Genomic DNA, 19,502 nt, shown 5'->3' on the forward strand with positions numbered 1-19,502 from the left:
TTTTTTTTTTTTTTTTTTTTTTTTGGTCAGAATGAAAAAGCTGTTTAGAAGGTTGTAAATAGTTTTTTTTTTTTTTTTGGTCAGAATGAAAAAGCTGTTTAGAAGGTTGTAAATAGTTTTCTGTGGCCCAGGTTGGGYGAGAGGACTGAGAAAGAAGCCTGACAGGAGACTCAGTTATGCTCTGGCACTTTGCCTTCTTACTCAGAAAAGTAGACTTCTTTGTAGGAAAGAGGAGGAGTGGCAGCAGGAGGGAATTGCCATTTTGGAGTCTGCTATTTTAAATTTCATTTTTAATGGAATATGAGGTATTTGACCACAGAGCTGGCAAGAAGGAGAGTCAGAAATGGTAGTGAGAGAAGAGGGGACAAATCTGGGTTTTCTATGAACTTCAACTTAAAATTCCTTCTGAAAAATAATGCAGTATTTGTAGCTCAAGCTGGAGTYCATTTACATTGCTTTTGAAAGTAGGTGTATACAAAAGAAAATGTTACTTATCTTTTCCTCTCCTCAATGATTAGCCTATTCTGCCTATAGTATATAGCACTTACCAGTATAATGTATTTCCCAAGACAAATTAATTGTCTGGAGTAATACTCCTGAGGCCAGAAGAGCCAAAAGTTGCTAAAAAACCTGGTGAATACCTTGGCCAAGTCTGTCCTTTTTTCTAGCTTAATGCACGGGCGAACACACAAGCTAAAGATTTATAGTCTATTTCCTGAAAATGTTGTGTTTGCTGTGCATAATCCTGCTCTCCAATTTTGTTTCCACATTGGAAAATGCACCAGTAGTCCTATGAAAAGATTAAATTTTTTTTTTTAAATAATTTCTCTCAGTTTTCTTTTGGATTTCAACATAATTCAAAAATTTTTCACTTACTCTGGTTCATAAGCTCCTTTAATGTGAAAACACCTAACTTTATCAACTTTATAGAATTGTCTTGGGAAAAGGGAAAAAAGTATTCCACRGAAATTTAGTGTGCCCAGTAGTACAACAGAAGTAACTTGTAGTATTAGATTTACTTCATAGCTCCAGAGACACTGCTTCTTGCAATGTACAGCATTGTTATATATGGGATCATTGAGGTGCTATTAGAGGAACTTAATAAAGCAAACAGAAACCTCATCTCAGAAAACTGTGATAGAATACCTCAGGGAGATCACTGATGGTATTTGAGCTCACTGATGAATAGTAGCTATAGTATTGCTTGAAAATGCTACCTTCTTCTTAGGGCTAAAGAAATCTCTGTTGTGCCTAAAGAGGGATCCATGTACTCAAAACTTTGACTGTCTCTTCCTTCTGTCTTCCTTCTGATTTTATAGATTACCTTTCCTGCCACTGTGYCCCATTGTGAAATGCAGCATTGTCACAAGGAATCAATGAGCAAAATTTTTTATGTGGGTGTGAGGAGTGCAGAGACTGCTCTGTTCCTGRCAAAATGATAGGTTTTACTTCAGAGTAATGTGAAAAAAAATAGCTGGCATTTTACTTYGAAGTAGCCAAGTGTACAAATTATGACAATGAACACCAGGCATGTTAAATTGGCCAATATTAGTTTAAAGATTTCATAATTTTTTGTTTTATGATTTGTGTGTACTTTCAGTGTTAGTAATCTTGAGGTAAAACATGTCTTTTTGTCCATGGTAAGAGTCGCAGACTTCTTGAGATAGGAGCTGGTCACTGAATGAGTTTGCTGTAATATCTTTACTCTCCTTAGCTGGAAATTCTTACTGTTAGCTATATGTGTGGGCCTCTAAGGACAGACAGGAGTACAAATAGGCTTATACTACTCTGCATAAGATTTATTTGATACAGTAGTACAAGACAGTACTAGAAAGGCTAGTWAAACTTACTGCTTTTTCAGTTTATATTCTACACAGGGTGTATGTTCATGTGAGCTTTACTCATTTTTTGAAACAGAAATATTTTCGCGTGTTAGATTCCTAACATTTGAATGTAAGATCTTCAAATAACCTGGAGGTTTGAATTTATTTTTTTTTTTCCTCTGAAAAACAGCTGTCTACTTTTAGCTACTCTCAGTATTTAATTTCCATGTAGTGGTGGATGTAGCAGTACTAGTCATTCATAGAGTTGTTCAAAGCTGTTTTCTAAGTTAGCAAGGGACTGTGAAARTGTTGGGTTTTTTCAGTTAGAAAGGGAGTATGTATTTTTCCTGGTTTATTATTTTCTTAAGCACCTCTGAAAGAAAAGCCCTACTCCTACAGAGTRTTATCAGTTGCAGACATAAGCCCACATGAAACCCTGCTGCATGATTTCAAAATTAAGAGTCTCATAAAGTCTACTGGTAAGCCAGCTACTCAGCTTATGACCAGTTCTCATTTTCACTAAGATTTCAAGATTATCTATCAGAACAAATGTGAGTTCTTTGATTCATTTACAGGCATATCTGCTTTCAAGATTGGGCTGCTTGGTGTCATGGAATGCTGAGTAAATGACTCTCCTCTGTATATGGCAGATCTTTGCAAATGACACTGCGGTCCATGCAGTCTGAGTTTATGCATGTTTGTGTTTATGCACGCTGCTTACTACTTTAAAAATCACTTCCTCATCAGAAGAAATGTTCTGCATAACTGATTCAGAATGGGAGCATAGTAATTGTAATAACTGCAGGATGTGTGTGCTTTGAAGCATTCTGGATATGCCCTGGTAAAATTTTAGGACTTTCCAGCAAATCCATCTTCATGGTCCCGGGTGAGAGCTCTCCAGAGGCTGTCTGGTTGTATCTGTTGTTGCATCCGTCCCAGCCCTATGTGTGGGTGTCAGAGATGGAGCAGGGTTGCTCTTTCCAGCAGCACATTGTGGTGTCAGTGGCACAGAGGTTCTGCCTGCCATTAGTCTGCTGTCCAGGCTGCTGGGACAGCAGTGCTCTGCTCTTTCTCCACRCTCACGAACCCTCCTTTGTAGGACCAGCAGCTCCAGTCCAGCCTGTCTGCACAAAACCTCCAAGCCYGCTTTGGTCTCTCTGTGAACTGTGGCTATTGTAGAAGTGTTTTGTTTGGGKTTTTTTGTTTGTTTTTATGTGTGGAAGTGTTGAGGTGTTTTTGTTTTGAAAACCTATATTTCTTGTGGGATTTTGTGTTGGGTAGAAATCCATTTGAAATTATCTTGGTTTTGTTTAGTCATACCATACAGTTTGTATAGAGCAGTAAAGAAGAATTTTGACAGGAAAGAGGGAAGTGGGCAGCTAACTCAACCCTTGTGCTAACTCCCCCAACTACTAGAATTGCCTTAAGTTTCCCCTTTTAATGATGACTGCTTCAGAAATACAGTCTTTGACTTGAGGAGAAAGCAGTAAAAAAAGGAAGTGGGTCAGGTATGTAACTGCTGCAACTAAACTTCAGTTGTGAGCAAGATGAGGGCTGCCAAATAAAGCCTTTTCTTCATACTGTGCAAACCTCTCTCTCCCACAGTGCAAAGTGCTGCCTCTGAAAAGTTGATTTTCTGGTGTGCACACTAAGGCTATGCAGAGCTAAAGCTTTACTGATGTTAAAAACTTTTACTGGAAACAATCTGAAACTATATTAATGAGTACTCCAGGCTCATGAGGTGTATTAGGTGTGTTATTAGATGAAAGGTAACAAATCTTACACTGTAAAGGTCAGCTTTTGTGAAAGTGGTATGATCAAGTTTTAGGACTTTGATTGCAAGCGTGACCAAATAGTAACTTAATGTCAGAATTAGTCTGAGAAAGCAGAATTCTGCAAGAGAAATTTCCAAGGAAAAAAGTTCTTCATAAAGATAAGAGCCATGTTAATGTGTAAATGTTTGCAGATCTCTCATTTTGGTATAATGAAAATGTAGGGTCTGATTATTCTGAGGTCTGAACAATAGAGGAATTGCACCCAACTGGGTATTTCTGAACCCAGAAATTTTCAGAATTTCTCAGGCCTTTCTGAAAGGGATTCTTTATCCTGCTTTCAGCTAAGTTTTATTCTCAAAYGGGAGCAGGAAAGACTTCTTAGCAAGCTTTATTCTTTGAAAATTTTAGAAGGTAAAGACTGTGATGGTCACTTTCAATTAAGACTGTCTSCCTGAACTGGAACAGTGAGGGGTTGGTAATTTTTTTGAGTGTGTGTTAATTCTCAATGCTAGTGCTCCTATAAAAACTAAGAATAGGATAAAATTGTAGTGCTGACAGCCTAAAGAAAGGATTCCAGTGTCTGTCTGTYAGCTACAGTATCACAAACTAAATTTGAAGTACACTTTAAGTTTTGGAAAAGTCTTAATTTTAGGCTTTGAAGGCAGAATACAGTTATTGAAGGCTAACCAGTTTTACAAGCTTCATCCTAGGAAAATATATACTCAATAGACACTATCACATATCAAGTCTCATTTTAGTGGATCAGATCTACTAGTAAGAATAAGCAGAACATCARGTACAAAAATGTGTGATAAGTTACAAAGCATGTTTAAACCTGTTCTAAWTTACGTTATTGTGTTTGATGTCTCATTGCAATCTGAAAGCCACAACTGTGGAATTTTCCTTTTAAGTTGGTTTTTTTTTTAAACTTCATACTGTAAGACCTCATCCTTAAAATTTACCTCTCTATGCTTTCAGCTGTAATTGCATGCTAGCTCCCTGAGCTACCTTCCTCAAGTTTTAAAATTTAGATTTTCTTCCTGTTTGATTTCACTGCACCCCTAAAGTGCGGATAAATGCCTATCTTCCTTCAGATAAATTAGAAATGCATGATAAAATAATTACAATTGTAACTCTGAAAACCAAGTACACTTTAGAGTAAWTAAGATGTTTATGTAATGCTGTTAGTCACAAATTTGTGTCTACTTTGTGGTCTCTGCCTGCTGTTGGCTTGAAATACAAAATATTTGACTATAGCACTTCTTAAAAAAATTGCTGATCCTCATGGCTGTKCTAGACATTTGTGCAGTGATCCACACCTTCCCCCCACCTGCTACATTCCTCCAGTTTGCAGTGCCATGGGCAAAATGGTGGACCCAATGAGTAGCACATCCTGGGCAGCATGGGACAAAAAAAACTAAACAAAAACTCTGTGATGCCATGCCTCAGTTTCATAAATGCACRTGTTCTGAGATCTGCAAGTAGCAGGTTAAGAGCCTCAGTTTAGGAAATGAAACCTAGAATGATACTGGGGTAGCTTAAAGAAAATAGGAGGAGAAAGGAAACTCATGCTGAACTGACTACAGCAAAACCCAGGAGTGGACACGGTACAGACTTATTTTTCCTTGAAGTTTCTTACTGGTTTTTCTGAGTAGCTGTTATTCTTAGAGCTGTTCAGAAACTTATTCCAAGGCACTTGTTTTTTCTTTTAAAGTAGTAAAAATGTAGGGAGCCTCATATCTCTAAAATATTTGATGTTTCATTAACTTACAGRATCAAATTTTAAAAGACATTCTCTGTAAACTGTGTGGACTTTTGCAATTAGAGGCTAGTTTGAAATTCAAACTTYCACTAAATTACTAAGCAGTGAATTTGGGATTAGAAATGGCATTTGAGTAACAATGTAAGSTATTTAAGGATATCCTGTTCTCGATCAATTTATCTGCAGGAAATAATACTTACAAAAAAAAWAWATATATACCCAGTTCTGTAATACAGTTCTAGACTGAAGTTTTCTCAACAGCTACAGCTGCAGCAGCTGCATAACTGCAGTGATTTTGTTCACGGAGTTCTGAAACAGAAGTGCTTAAAGAGAAACACAACTAACAAAAATTGTCTAGTGTCTGTGAAGTTGAAAATAAAATTGGCATACTAGAAATCTTGTTGCAATTCAGCCTTGCAGCATAACTCCATGTAAAAGAAACCACCGAATCATCAAAATAAGTGCATTTAAATGATGGTAATGCAACACTGCTGTGCACTGAATTTGTGCACTTGCAGTGACTTCACACAAATCAGTTTGCTATATAGGCTGTAAGTATTGCCTTTTACCTTATAAAGGCATTTCAGCAAGTCAGTAACAGTTGTTCGGACAACTYTGAAAATTTAAGTGCCCTGCTATAATAATTATTTTTCTTACCTTTCTCATCAGCTCTTTCCTGGTGATATTTCTAAGCTCATGTGCAGAATGTTGAAGAGACTATTTCACATAAAAATCTTGAGAGACTGCAGGGACTTCTTTGCCAGTGAGAAATAAAGCATGACTACCATCCAGGAAGTGAGTGGTAAGTTTTAATGATAAAGAAATCTATGTCAACACTGAAGTGAGTAGTAAACATTCTTGTCAAGCTCAGAAGCATGAATTACCAAGAGATACTTGCTTCTCAGTAGTCTATCTGACTTCAGTTTTGTTTTAGATGCAGCTGAATAGCTCTATTTTCTTATTGAACTTTGGTTTGTAGTAGTAGTACTGTGTAAATTGTTTTATGAAAACTGTCTTCTTTTCCCAGTGTTTTCCTAGAAAATTTTTGTTCAGCAGTTTTTAGTTTTCAACAGAATATTGATGTATTCAAAAATATTCAACAACTATTCAGCTTTTTGCTGTCACTAAATAACAATGTAATTATCAATCACTTGATTTTTTAAATAAGCTTTTTAGTCTTTTGAATGACAGTCATATTCCATTTTATTTTAGGATTTTTCCTCTCATCTCACTGAMAAACTTGCCAGATTCCTTAGAAACACACTTTTTTTTTCTGAAATTGTGGAAGATCGTATGACCAGAGAGAAGGACATTTTTTTTTTAGCCCTGCAAAACTACCTGGTATTTGAAATGCTGAAGAGGAAATTACGGTTTTGCCACAACTTGCGCTTCAGGCTTTTTTTGGGTCTAACTCTTATTTTAGTAATCATTTCAGTTTTGAAAGTTAACCAGAAAGACCACTTCTTAAATCGGAGGCATCTGGAGCTAACAAAAGAAGATCCTRTTAGCAATGTTAACTGCACCAAGATTATTGAGGGGGATTTAGAAGAAATACAAAAGGTACAGCTTGAGATATTATCTGTGTCATTTAAGAAACGTCCCAGATTAACAGCAGATGATTATATTAACATGACTGCAGACTGTGCCTCCTTCACCAAAACTAGGAAATACATTATGGAACCTCTCAGCAGTGAAGAAGCAGATTTTCCAATTGCTTACTCAATAGTGGTTTATCACAAAATTGAGATGCTTGATAGACTTCTGAGATCAATCTATGCTCCACAGAATTTTTACTGCATTCATGTAGACAAAAAGTCTCCAGAATCTTTCTTTGCTGCTGTGAAGGGAATAGTCTCATGTTTTGATAATGTCTTTATTTCCAGCCAGTTAGAGAGTGTGGTATATGCTTCATGGAGCAGAGTGCAGGCAGACATTAACTGCATGAAAGATCTGTACAGAAGGAGTTCAAACTGGAAATACCTAATAAACCTATGTGGTATGGACTTTCCTATAAAGACCAATCATGAAATAGTAGAGAAATTAAAAGCCCTTAAGGGTGAAAACAGCTTGGAAACAGAAAAAATGCCTGTTTATAAAGAAGTGAGGTGGAAGAAACATCATGAGATTATTGATGGTAAAATAAAGAACACAGGGATAGACAAACAACTACCACCTCTCAGTACTCCAGTTTTTTCTGGCAGTGCCTATTTTGTWGTTAGCAGAAGCTTTGTAGAATATGTATTAGAAAACAGCAAAATACTTAAGTTCATTGAGTGGGCAAAAGATACTTACAGCCCAGATGAGTACCTGTGGGCAACAATTCAGAGAATCCCTGAAGTCCCAGGTGCATTTTCTTCCAGTGACAAGTACGATGTTTCTGACATGAATGCCCTGGCCAGGTTTGTCAAGTGGCAGTACTTTGAAGGTGACGTGTCCAAAGGCGCACCCTACCCTCCRTGCAGTGGAGTTCACATTCGCTCTGTCTGTGTTTTTGGAGTAGGAGACTTGAGCTGGATGCTACGAAACCACCACTTATTTGCTAATAAGTTTGACACTGATGTCGACCCTTTTGCAGTGAAATGTTTGGAAGAGTATTTGCGACACAAAGCTTTGTATTTGCAAAAGAACTGAAATGTGTGCTCCTCTTAGGAAACACAGTTACAGATATTATACTGCTATGTACTTTAATGTGTTACATGATGGGGATGCTGATAATGGGTATAATGACTCTCACCATGTTGGTGTGGTGGTGCTGATGCCCTCCCTGCCTTGTCCATGGGCAAGGTGGGGGAAAGACATGTCCTGAGTGAATATGCCTTATGGCATACTGAGGCTCAATGCTTTAGGTACAAAATCAGACAGCAGTTATTGGGAGGCCAACTATTTGGAATATTTATTATTTAGAAGGTATAATTAATGGACTTCCTTTGGCTAAACTGTTTTGTTTTAAGGCTTAGAAGATGCATGTTGTTGATGGTTATTCTTAATTCTTTTTTTCMCATGAATGTAGTACTAGCTGGAAGAGAAAGATGAAGGGGTGGAATAAAAAGCAGCTGGACTGCACAGGCATCATACTGAGTACTGAAAGATCTCAGGAATATAATGTTAGAATTTGTCTAAAAGCTATGCAAAAGGGGATATGCAAAGCCAGCTGTTACCATTTCACTTAGATCTGTTTGCTGCAGTTCTGTTACGTGTAATTCTTAATCCTCTTGAAAATGGAGTATTAAGGAATTCAAATTTTGCTTTTGTATTCTTAAASCCCCCCGCTATTGTGATATAATGTTTATACACTAGTTTGTAATGACATCTTCTCAGGGAAGCTTCAATTTTGTGCCTGATGAGATTTAGACTTGTAATTTTACATTTCTTACAGGGAGTTCTGCTTTTGGATCCAAAGTTATCAAGTTTCTCAAAATGTAAAGAACTGCAGTAGTGCCTAAATATTACTGACAAACTGCTGGTTTCTGCTTTCTGTCAAGGTCAACTTGCATTCCAGATTATTTTAACACTGAGTACGGAAAAATAAAACTATTTTTTTAAATGATGTTGTCTCTTCCTACAATTAAAGYCCCTCTGAAACCACCACCAATAACTCCTAATGCTGAAGGTCAAAAATATTTTTACTGTAGGTTTCCATACATGACCGGAGCTGCGGCTGAGATAAACCCTATCTTATGTCCCTATGATAATTCATGCACGTATCTCTCCTTGTTTAGGTTTAACTTGTTTAGGTGCAGCTTATTTTCATTCCAGTTAGGCCCCTGCTTAGTTTAGCTGCTGCAGTGTGGCACAGACGCTTGGGAATGAAAGAAGGGGACACTGTGATGGATGATATTATTGCCTTCTCTATCAATTCAGGTTTGTCATGCATAGTTACTGCCACGTGYCTCATCTCATTCCTGAGGTGACAGTGGAATTCATGACAAGTATTAGCAAAAGGCAAAATAACCTAAATATTATGATTTGCAAACTGTTGCTGTGATTGCAGCATTTTTTACAAAGGTAGTTTGTCCTGAAGTTTCTCCTACTCAGACATTAACATAAAGAACTGCTTACTCTTGATCATGCAAACAGCTAGGGAAGYAAGCAGTTTAATCTGAAATCCAGCCTACTCTTGCCAACCCCTGCCTTTAAAACCACCTGAACATTATTTAGGGAATTTTCAGAGATTTGTATATTAACAGGCAATTAAAGCCTGTGAGTGAAGGCAGCTGAGGGAAATACCCAATCTTCCCCACCTTCTGGATTCTCTGCAAGAATGCTCTTGCAGACAGTTGCTCTCCACCACCTGTGCACAAGCTCCAGCGAAGTTTAACTTCACTGTGTATAGTGCTGGGAAGTTCCAGGAAGTCATGCTATATTTTTAGCAGAAAGAAAACTGCATTTAGGAATTTGCATCAAAGACAATCTACATTAATAACTTTTATTACACTGGAACTGCTACTTCAGGAAAACTGAAAAACGGAAAATATTCCGTGCACTGGATGGACTGCTGACTCAATCTACTTGACAGAGCATCTTTACCTACCTAATTCAGGCTGCTCTGTTCTTCATTTGTGCAATACAATGAACGCCTGTCTGTTCTTCTGTTGTTRATTATACTGCTACTATAGATAGTGAAGATGCTGCTTGATTAGCTGCTTCAAATGTTACTATTTAGATAGAGAGATCCTGTGTATGCTTACTGTATCATCTGTATAAAAGAGGAGAACATTGCTATTTAGCATACRTTTTTCATAAGATAGGGAAGCATTTCTTCTGGGAAAAGTGAACTACAAAAAACCCACTTCTCCAAAGCTGACTAGATAAGAGACACCCTGATATGGTAGAATTTAAATAATTTAAATGTTCTAGGAAGATGTTTTCATGAAAAGAACTCTTTATTTCCGGAGCAAGTACTGAATGTACCAATTACTAGATTCATTAAAGGTGTTGCAAGTTCGCATTAAGAAAATACACCTTCACCAGCTACAGTGAGTAAAGAAAGCAATCCAACTTATGTTAGTGTTGTCCACAAAATCAGTCCTTACCCGGTGTGCAACAAGCCAATAATCACACACTTGAGAGAGACACTGGTTGTTTATTTCACACCTGTGCAAGCCTGGGTGCTGGGTAGTGTGACACAAATCAAACACACCCCTCTAGACTTTCCCTACCATTATTTATACACAGAAGTTCAGAGTTAGTAACTTTCCAAGTACAGCCTCTCTGTTAGGCTTCATTAGTAATTTCCATACAAGTTGCATCATCCCAGCTAATTACTACACATGCTCAGGGGAAGGCACTTCACACAGGCAGAAGTCTTTTTTCTACCTCTAGGCACAATTTTTAGTATCATGAAGGTAGTTCAGCTATAGGATACATGGACCTTGAATATTTTGTCATGTCAGCAATGTGTACATAKACATACATCAAAATCTTGACTTACTGCACTCTTAAACCTTGTTAATTCTAGGGTGTCCTTGAGTAAGATTGCTAACTGCTATCTGTTCTACTGACATGAAACAACAGCGTGATTTTCTACATCCTTTCAAGTTTGTTAGTCCTGTGACTGAAGGATGCTGGCTGCTGGCTGTTCCATTGTTTAGATTTCCTTTCTTGCTGATTAGGCTTCAAAGTGTACAAAGACCTTGGATCAGAACACATCCTTTATAAAAGCTAATATTGACATATTCCACATTTTGCAGCATTAATGTTTCACTGAATTTGCCAATAAACTCAGCCAAAATAATCATCCTAGAATCAAGCAACTCTGTGGCACCAATAAAACAAATAAAATCTGGATTATATTCCTTACTGACATCAGCAGGTTTTTCCATAACTTGTTTCACTTTTCTAGTAGATATTTATAAAACGAGTAAAAGTCCAATACTAACATAAGTGAGCATGAAAGAAAATTGTTTCACCGATACCGCAGCAACAAGCTAATCTTGATGCTGTGCTGAAGATGCTAGGCACTTGTCAGGAATAGCAAAAAGTGAAAAACTTAATAATTACCTGGCCCCTTCAACCATACATTCTGAATACAGCAGTGCTCTWATACAAGAAAACAGCTGGTATGCTCTGATCACCTTCAGGTTACAAATCAGGGAAGAGGGCAATACACTGGCCTGTGCTAAGATGGACTGTGCTTGGGCAGCAGATAGAGCAGTAGAAATCAAAGCTGCAATGATGGATTCAGCTATGGTGCTGCTCAGCTCATGTACCCAGCTTACACCAGCTTTCTCACCATGATCGTGTCATCCTGTGGGCAGCTACCAAGGAAACTGGTTTGCATTCTGCCTACTGAATAACCCTTTTCTCCCCTTTCCTTTTTCTGTGGTTTAAAGCTGGTTCAGTTTCTCAGTCCAGCTCACCACCAGTGCTGGGAAGCAATGAATAGCCACTGACAGTTACTGAAGTATCATGTATGCTATTCAGAGTCCCCCAACACCATTTAATTTTCCATAGCAGAATTTTCCGAAAGAGGTCAGTGCATTGAAGGCCACTGCTCTAGTTCAGTCCCCACTTAACACATAAGCATTTTGAGTGGCATTAATAATAATAACAGTTTACCTGGTTTGCTGATTATAACTGTGGTAACGAAGTATCCTATATCACTAAGGATCATGAGGCTGAAAGCATTTAAGATCAAAGGCTGATTTGATCCCAGTAACCTAATACTTGTGCTTTCATCTCCTTCCTGCCTGAGGTTTGGTTTGACAGGGAGCATGTGTTTGTCTCTTGTTCTGTCCTATCTAGCAAAAGAAAAAAAWTWMMAAAAAAACCTACAAGATGAAAACTGCAATTATAATCAAGGTCACCAGTCAGATCACCATTACTTGGTGCATTTTCAAGAGGTCTGACAACTAAAAATTGACCTGTAAAAATAACATGTATGCACTACAAGATAAAAATGAAAGGTCATSTGCTTCAACATACATGTACAGTGCTATCAGGAGGATGTAATCYCTTCCTCCAGATTCAGTGCTATTCCCAGCTCTGAATGGCTGCAGTAGTCATTAAAAATAATAAACATGATTTAATTTAAGTTCTGTCACAATACTTCGTTTTTGAAATTTACATCTTGTATTGAAAATKATAGTGGAAGTTTTCTTTTAGTCACAGAATAAATAAAGAGCTAATATTGCAGTGAGTACCTCTTCAGTCAACYAAAATAAGGAAAATTTTATAATGTAAAATGGCTTCCCAATTCCATTTAGCAATATTATCCATCATTAGTGTAACATTTAAATAATCTAGATAAGTTTCCATTGATTCCATTGTTTCTCTTCTTTTCAATGGATTATTTTCGGGCATTTTAATGCTCTAGAAGACAGCATTAACAAATTAAAGAGTAGCCTGCTTTTGACAGACAACAGCCTTCATGATTTCTTAGCAGATATAAAAAGCAAAAACCTTTAGGTTATGTTCTTTATTTGAAATCAAGCCAGCTAACTTTTTCCAGGTGTACATACTCAGTTTTTTAAGAATCTAACTACGTATCTTTCTGGAATATGTATCCTAATGTTTCTGTTTTATCGATTAATGAGTCAATTTCTTACTCTTTACATACAGATAATAGTCTGATTTTTTTTTTCTTCTTGCCTCCCTACCTGCCCCCTCGCCCCATCCCCTTTCTTTCTCTCTTCCTTTTTTTCCCCTTTTTTTCCTTACTTTTCTGGATCAGGCAGTAATTTCATAGAGTTTTGTGTTTGCATCATCTCCCTTATTTGCTTTGTCTTATGTACAGTACCTTCAAAGAGGGAAATATTTTGCTCAGTGCTCTCAAATTACTGTGGTTCTCAAACTGAGCTTTGCTGTTGGAGTCATAAACATGGTTGCATTCTTTYAGGGTCTGCCAGTATTTGTTTCAGTTTGTCTGTCTTCTATGATGTCTATTGTAGAGCTTGACAACAAATAGTTAAGGACACAACCAAATCCTTGAAGTAAACCAATATATTTAAAAATACATTGTTTCCTTAAAGAAAACCTTAAGTTTTCTAAGTTTCATAGAAATACCATTAAGTTGTGTAAAAGATGAACAAAATTCTGTGAAGAGTAATGTGTCAGGATGGGCCTTGAGCAGATGCCATCTGTTAAAATCCATGTCACATACACCAAGACAGGATTCTGGAGCTTTTTCTCATAGATATAGATCTAGCTTTTTTTTTTTTTTTTTTTTTTTATTTTTCTTTTTTTTTTTTTTTTTTTTTTTTTAAGTATTTCCTCTAGGCTTGGGAAGCTAGGCCTACTGGGAGATCTAGTCACATACAACTAATTATATTTTATTCAGTACCATGAAAACATTAATCTTGCCTATCTTAATTTTTTTTTATTTTAATTTTTCARGGCCAGGRTGCCCCTTCATTCTCTCATTTAAACAAGCAATATTTCAGGAATCTTTTAGCAGAAAATSTTTAATTAATAAAACCATCATTATCTTTAATGAAGTTAGTTTGTCTACAGTCAAAGCCCTTTATCTCTCTTCCTTTCAGCCAACTTGCCTTTGCTACACATGGGSGTGGGGAGCAGAAATGGTCACAAGGCTTCAAAGTGTAATTTACRAGCTGGCGTATGATAGGGAAAGTGAAAGTTGTGGTTTAGCATCAACAGTTATGAATCTTTAATATATTTTGGCAAAWGCTGTGTGAATTAGTGATGCTGGAAATAGAGATTTCCCACTGTTGATGTGAAATCATCTTAGTATGGAAAAGGTACTGGAAGTGTGCATATGACACGTCTGTAGTTAATGCTCACAATCTCATTTAACAACAGACTTGTTAATTAAACATGTTGCTTTCACTAGGCAGTTAAATCTTAATTATCTCCTTGAACCAGTAGATTATTAGGATGATTTTATAATACCTCACCTACGAGCAGAAGCCAAAATGCTGTTGATCTTAATTTGAGTTAGTCCCAGCCACCCTTTATGCCTTTAAAAGTTCTGCAAAAATAGCATACCTGTTTTTAGCAATGTACCCAGCGGTGAGGTTAYCTGCATGGCATCTCTCTGCTGGGCAGAGAGAGTGAGGAGGTGCTCTGAGGAGTTAGCATCTCATCACATGTTGTAAGTCTTGCATCCTAGCACATTCAATTTCCGTTCTTAGAGGGGCCCCCAGGAGCAGAGGGGATTTGCTTTTACATCGGAGACAATCCAGGTGACCTTATATTGGGATAGTGAGACCAAAAGCATTTATTCTTTCTGGTGTGCCTGTGTCACCATAGCATGAGCAGCTGCTGCCTATGAGATATATAAATCCTTAACAACAATCAGACAGCCATGAGAGAGCAATGAAAAAATAAATATCCAGACTACACAATTAATTTATATCCTCTGCAAGCCTCTATAATAGAAGGGAAAATTTAAGTACCACGCATACTCTTCTCTCTCTCTTTTCTTCCTTTCTCCCCATTAAATTTAATTTAAATAGCTGCCATGCCAGGAAACATAGTAAACAAAATATTTCGCTGAGATAATGTGCCTGCTCCCCAGGGCAACCAACCTTTGGAGAGCTCTTGTTCTCTTCAAATGATCAAAATCAGAAGGGCCAAAGAGAAACTTCACTTTGTTTCCCAGCAACCGCTCAAAGCATTTTCTTTTGCTGCTTTTTAATTTTTTCTGCCTTCTGTTTGTGTAACTGAGGGCACAGAGAAAGAGGTCTGTTCCTCAGTATCTCTGGTCTCATGTGCTTTCTCCTTCCTTAAAATACTTCTCCCACCCTTGCCTCCTTGGTTCAGCGTTTCCTGGCTTCTTTTCTCCTCCTGCCACAATCTGTGAAGAGAGGGCACAGACCTTCTAAATGTTACCTCAGGTGGCCAAGGTACAAGGTGGAGTTTCAGTGAAACTGCTTTGCTGTGGTCATGCAGGCTGTCTTCCCCCCCATTCCCAGCTTCCCAACCCCTATGTCCCAGCAATACCTCAACTGAAATAATGGTTTAAGTCCCTTTTACCTATGTGTATAGGCAGGACAATCCTTTGGTGTATTATCTGAAAATCCTTCTAAAATGATACAATAATTTTATTTGCAGTTACACTAGGGGGGAAAAAAGAGCTTTYTCTCAGCAGCTGAATCTGTCTAGTACTTCTTAACCACTAAAATTCAAACACACACTTTGTTTCTTTTTGAATTGGAACCCAAAATAAAAACTATTACATGTATTACATTTATAATTTTACTACATTTACTTACATATCAGAGTAATAGACAATCATGATAGAACAGAAATTTGAGTAATGAATGTACATACAATAAATTCCATTGTTCAGAAATACTTTTCACTTTTTTAACACAACACATAAAACATATTTGTTAGATTCTATAGGACTTTCCATAAATGCAATCAAACAGAAATATTTTAAATTGAGTACAATCATTTCTGCAGGGTTGTATAACTGAGAGTCATACTCATTTGCTTATTTATTTATCTAGGGGAAGGATGCTCTGAATGATTTCTTCCATATTTTAGCATAGTTCTAGTCTTCAATAACTCTGTAGAAGGTGAACATCGAGTGAGCACAAAGCAAGACCTAGAGAATGAATTAGATCTKGCATGTGAGGGGTGACTGTCTCTCAATTTGGTAGCTGTTTCTTAGCTTAWCTTTTTAGTAAATTCAGCATCTCAAACCCTCTTAAGAGTAATTGCTTTTGCAAGTCTGCCTTTTATCTGGCAGAGAATTAAGAGATTCAGGSTTTTCTTTTTAATGAAACCCACAGTTGCAACTGAGTTTTCAGCTGAATTCTTATACACTGAGAAASAGGAGTTTTTCCTACCTGTCCCTGATCTATCCCACATATGCTCCATATTGTTCAGGGGTAACGAAACCAGTATTGAACTACATTCTGCTAAGGTTATGAATATTTTTGAAATCACATTGCTTTTAACTATTAATATGTCAAAATCTGCAATCAAGAGAGGACTTTTGCCTTCTTGATCTTTGAAGGCTGAATTTTTACTAGAAGACTRAAGAATCCTCAGAAAATACTAAATTTGCCAGACATAGCAACTCAGCCATGCAATTCATGCATTTCGGTTAATTTGCATGAAATGATGAGAACCAATTAAGCATCTCTGTCGTATTAAAAATAGTCATACACAGAAATTTCTTAAACGTGGGAAAATCTTTCAGAAGGCTCCTTCTCACCACCTTACGATGAATGACACAGACTGAAACAGTCTCTCAAGAAATTATGAGTATGCTGAGAGCAGAAAACACTGCAGAGTGACAGTCGCAGTGGAACAGAACGAGAAGCAACACATCAGAATCCTTCACACAGCTTTGTCCAAGCTGCTACTCTTAGGCAAAGAGTAGCGAGAATTCTTAGGCAAATAGGAACACACAGGGCTGAAGATGGAGATTGGATAAGTGATGCCTGATCTGATGGATGATCATCTGTGAAAAAATGATGGGATTTGTGGATGRGGAGAGAGCAGTGGATGATGCTGGACTGGCTGTACATGGGCAAGGCTTCAACAGACACTGTGAGCAAAGGCGTCAAGCTGGACTGGAGAAAGCCAGCTTCGAGRTGTTTGTTCTGCCTACAGGGAGGTTACCAGGGCCTGGGCTTTTTTGACAATAATCATCACAATCAGAAACAGGGAAGAGAAAGCAGACCTCAGGAATTTCCATGGCAGGACAGCTAAGCACTGTGACAGGCTGCCTGGAGAGGCTGTGCCATTTCTGTCTTTCACAGAGTTCAAAGCCCAGCTACACAAACCCCTGAGCAACCATATCTGACCCCACAGCTATGCCTGCTTTGGGCAGGGGCTTGTCTGGAGACCTGCTGCACCATACCCCATTCCATGTAACTGTTTTCCTATATTCTTCTAGCGGTTATACAGTTACAAAACTACCCCAAAGAAGTAAGAGCTGAAGAAAAATACTTCAATCCATATGAACCAAATATTTGAAATAATACGTAATACCAGAGGTTTGCTTAACTCATTTTCCCATGCTGCACRTATCCACTTTGACACCCCACAAGTATCAAGTCCCCACAAAATACAAGCATACTGTTCCTAGTTTKCACCTGCTCTTATTTTTAACTTAGAATTTCTTTGACAAGAATACTGCTATATCTGTCTAGGATTAAATCTGGTCAAATGTTTGCTTACATGAATGACAATTTCACTTTGAGGGGGGAGGGTGCTTGCTACCTGTACTGTGATTGTATCTGCCCATTACTGGCAGTCGCATTTGAGAGGATCACTTACCCAAGATAAAGCTGGGAATAGTAGGTTTCTTTAGAATAACAAAAACACTTAGCACTTTCTGGTTCTGTTGTCACCACCGTCTGGCTTTGCTCACATCCTCATGTGAAACCACAAACTAATTCATTTGTGAAATATAACAATGGGATGATAGGAAATGGCCCCTTTTCTTGGAGTGCAGTTAGAAAGAAAAAGAGTCTATTATTGTACATATCTCACTTTGGACACTAAGAAGAATCTGCACAATCAAATCAATCTTCCTCTATGTACTTCTCTGAGAAGGTATTTGGCTTTTGGCTACTTAAATACTTTTTAGTAGCTATAATGATGAAGCAGCTCCTTCATCAAAGTAGCTGTGATAATGAACTGTAGAAATCCAGATCTATTTTGTATGATTATTTCCATGTGTACTCCATCTTGCTTTGGAAAGTCTGTATGTCTGGACTTGTGTGTAACTTTAAAAACAACTCTTAAAAAGGCTAGATATGTGTTTGATTGTGTGGCTTATCATCTCTTTGCACAGGAGCTGACACTTAAAATAGTTTAGACTGAGAAATTATATTATGGAGGCCTTTGATGGAACTTGCTGTCTAATATATAGTCTAACAATCCCAAGGAAAAGCTTGTCTTAAAATTTGTACCTCAGAATATATAAGCGGTGATATTATTATTTATAAAAATGCATTGGGGTTATAGTAGTATAAATGGCTTTTGGCAGAAGGCAGTATTTGGTTAATGTTTGTTAAGTGGTACTCTCTTTAATTGCTGGGGAGAAAAAGGAAAAATAACTCCACTGAAATGATTTCACTTTCTGTTGAGTGTTCTGTGTCATTTCTTGGCAAAGGTAATGGAAGGAAAAATATCAGCAACAAAAAGTTGCTGTTTTTTAACAACAGAATTGGCTCAAATTTTCTTTCCCATATTTGGTATTGCCTAAACTGTATAAAAGGACTATGATACAATTTGTATTTCAAGCTGCTAGCCTAGGCTCTTCTCAGAAAGAATTGAAAGCACCTAAAGTGGTACATTGAACAGTTATGTTCAAAATTACATCCATACCCCGCTATGCCTCAAGTTATAGATTCCATCACTGCCTTACCTTTGATTTTTGGTCCTTCACCTGAACATGTGCATTTACACATCTTCTTCCATCTGGCCTGGCCCATGCTGCACAGCCCAGCAAATGGTTAACTTTTAAGGCTGCACAGACATATGCTGTGCACACACTCAGAAAGCTTTCTTTTCCTTCCCCTCCCTTTATGAGAACAGCACACACTCTCATTTTTTGAAAGAATGAGATTTGATCTCTTCTCTGAAGAAGTCACCAGTTCTACAGTTGCAAGGGAGTCAAAGACAAACCCTTCTCCTAYGCCATCCACTGCCTTGGCCAGTGCAGTTGTTAATTCCCTCTGCTGGCTGTTCATGCTGTTTACAGAGCTTTGTGCGTACTCTCAGATAGGAAATCAGGCTCACAATGCCAACATCCCTTTGGGAAAATATTTTAAATGCAGTCCAGTGTGTACATCTTCACTGATGTTTGCCAATCTCTGTGCAGATATTGCATGCTATTCAAACTTTGTGACTCCTAGGGAGGAAGTGTCACTCCCTTGTCTGATATCACATTGTTTTTCTCTTTCTCTGAGGCTGTGGTACAAACCAATCAATATCAAAGGCCCACTGCTAAGCTGGGAGCACGGCTCAGGGTGTTGTTATGTCTCAAGGACTAACATCAGAAGAATGCCAGGAAGGAACAATTCACAAAAACACAACAAAGCAATAAAAGTTACAGAAGCCTGGACTCTGCATAGTTTTAGAAAGAGAAGTTTATCAGCCTCAAAATGCTTATACAAATAAACCTCAGCCAGAGGAAAAAAAAAAAAAAAAACAACCTTTGCTACCTTGTCTTTTAAACATCTGTAATTATCAGATAGAAGATCCTCTGTCTTT

General features: G+C 37.6%; 1 protein-coding gene across 1 annotated transcript in view; it reads left to right on the forward strand.

The window, feature by feature from the left end:
* GCNT1 (glucosaminyl (N-acetyl) transferase 1) overlaps positions 1 to 8,907 on the forward strand; it is a 9,663-nt gene extending 756 nt beyond the window's left edge. Inside the window, exons 2-3 of the mRNA XM_057365551.1 lie at positions 6,030 to 6,162; positions 6,573 to 8,907. Coding sequence (XP_057221534.1) covers positions 6,654 to 7,991 — 1,338 coding nt within the window. The 5' untranslated portion in view covers positions 6,030 to 6,162; positions 6,573 to 6,653 and the 3' untranslated portion in view covers positions 7,992 to 8,907. The remainder of the gene's footprint in view (positions 1 to 6,029; positions 6,163 to 6,572) is intronic.
* The last annotated feature ends 10,595 nt before the right edge of the window (positions 8,908 to 19,502 follow it).

This window comes from Malurus melanocephalus, unplaced genomic scaffold (assembly GCF_030028575.1).
Source record: "Malurus melanocephalus ecotype Western Australia unplaced genomic scaffold, MMel_1.1 scaffold_54, whole genome shotgun sequence".
NCBI lineage: Eukaryota > Metazoa > Chordata > Aves > Passeriformes > Maluridae > Malurus > Malurus melanocephalus.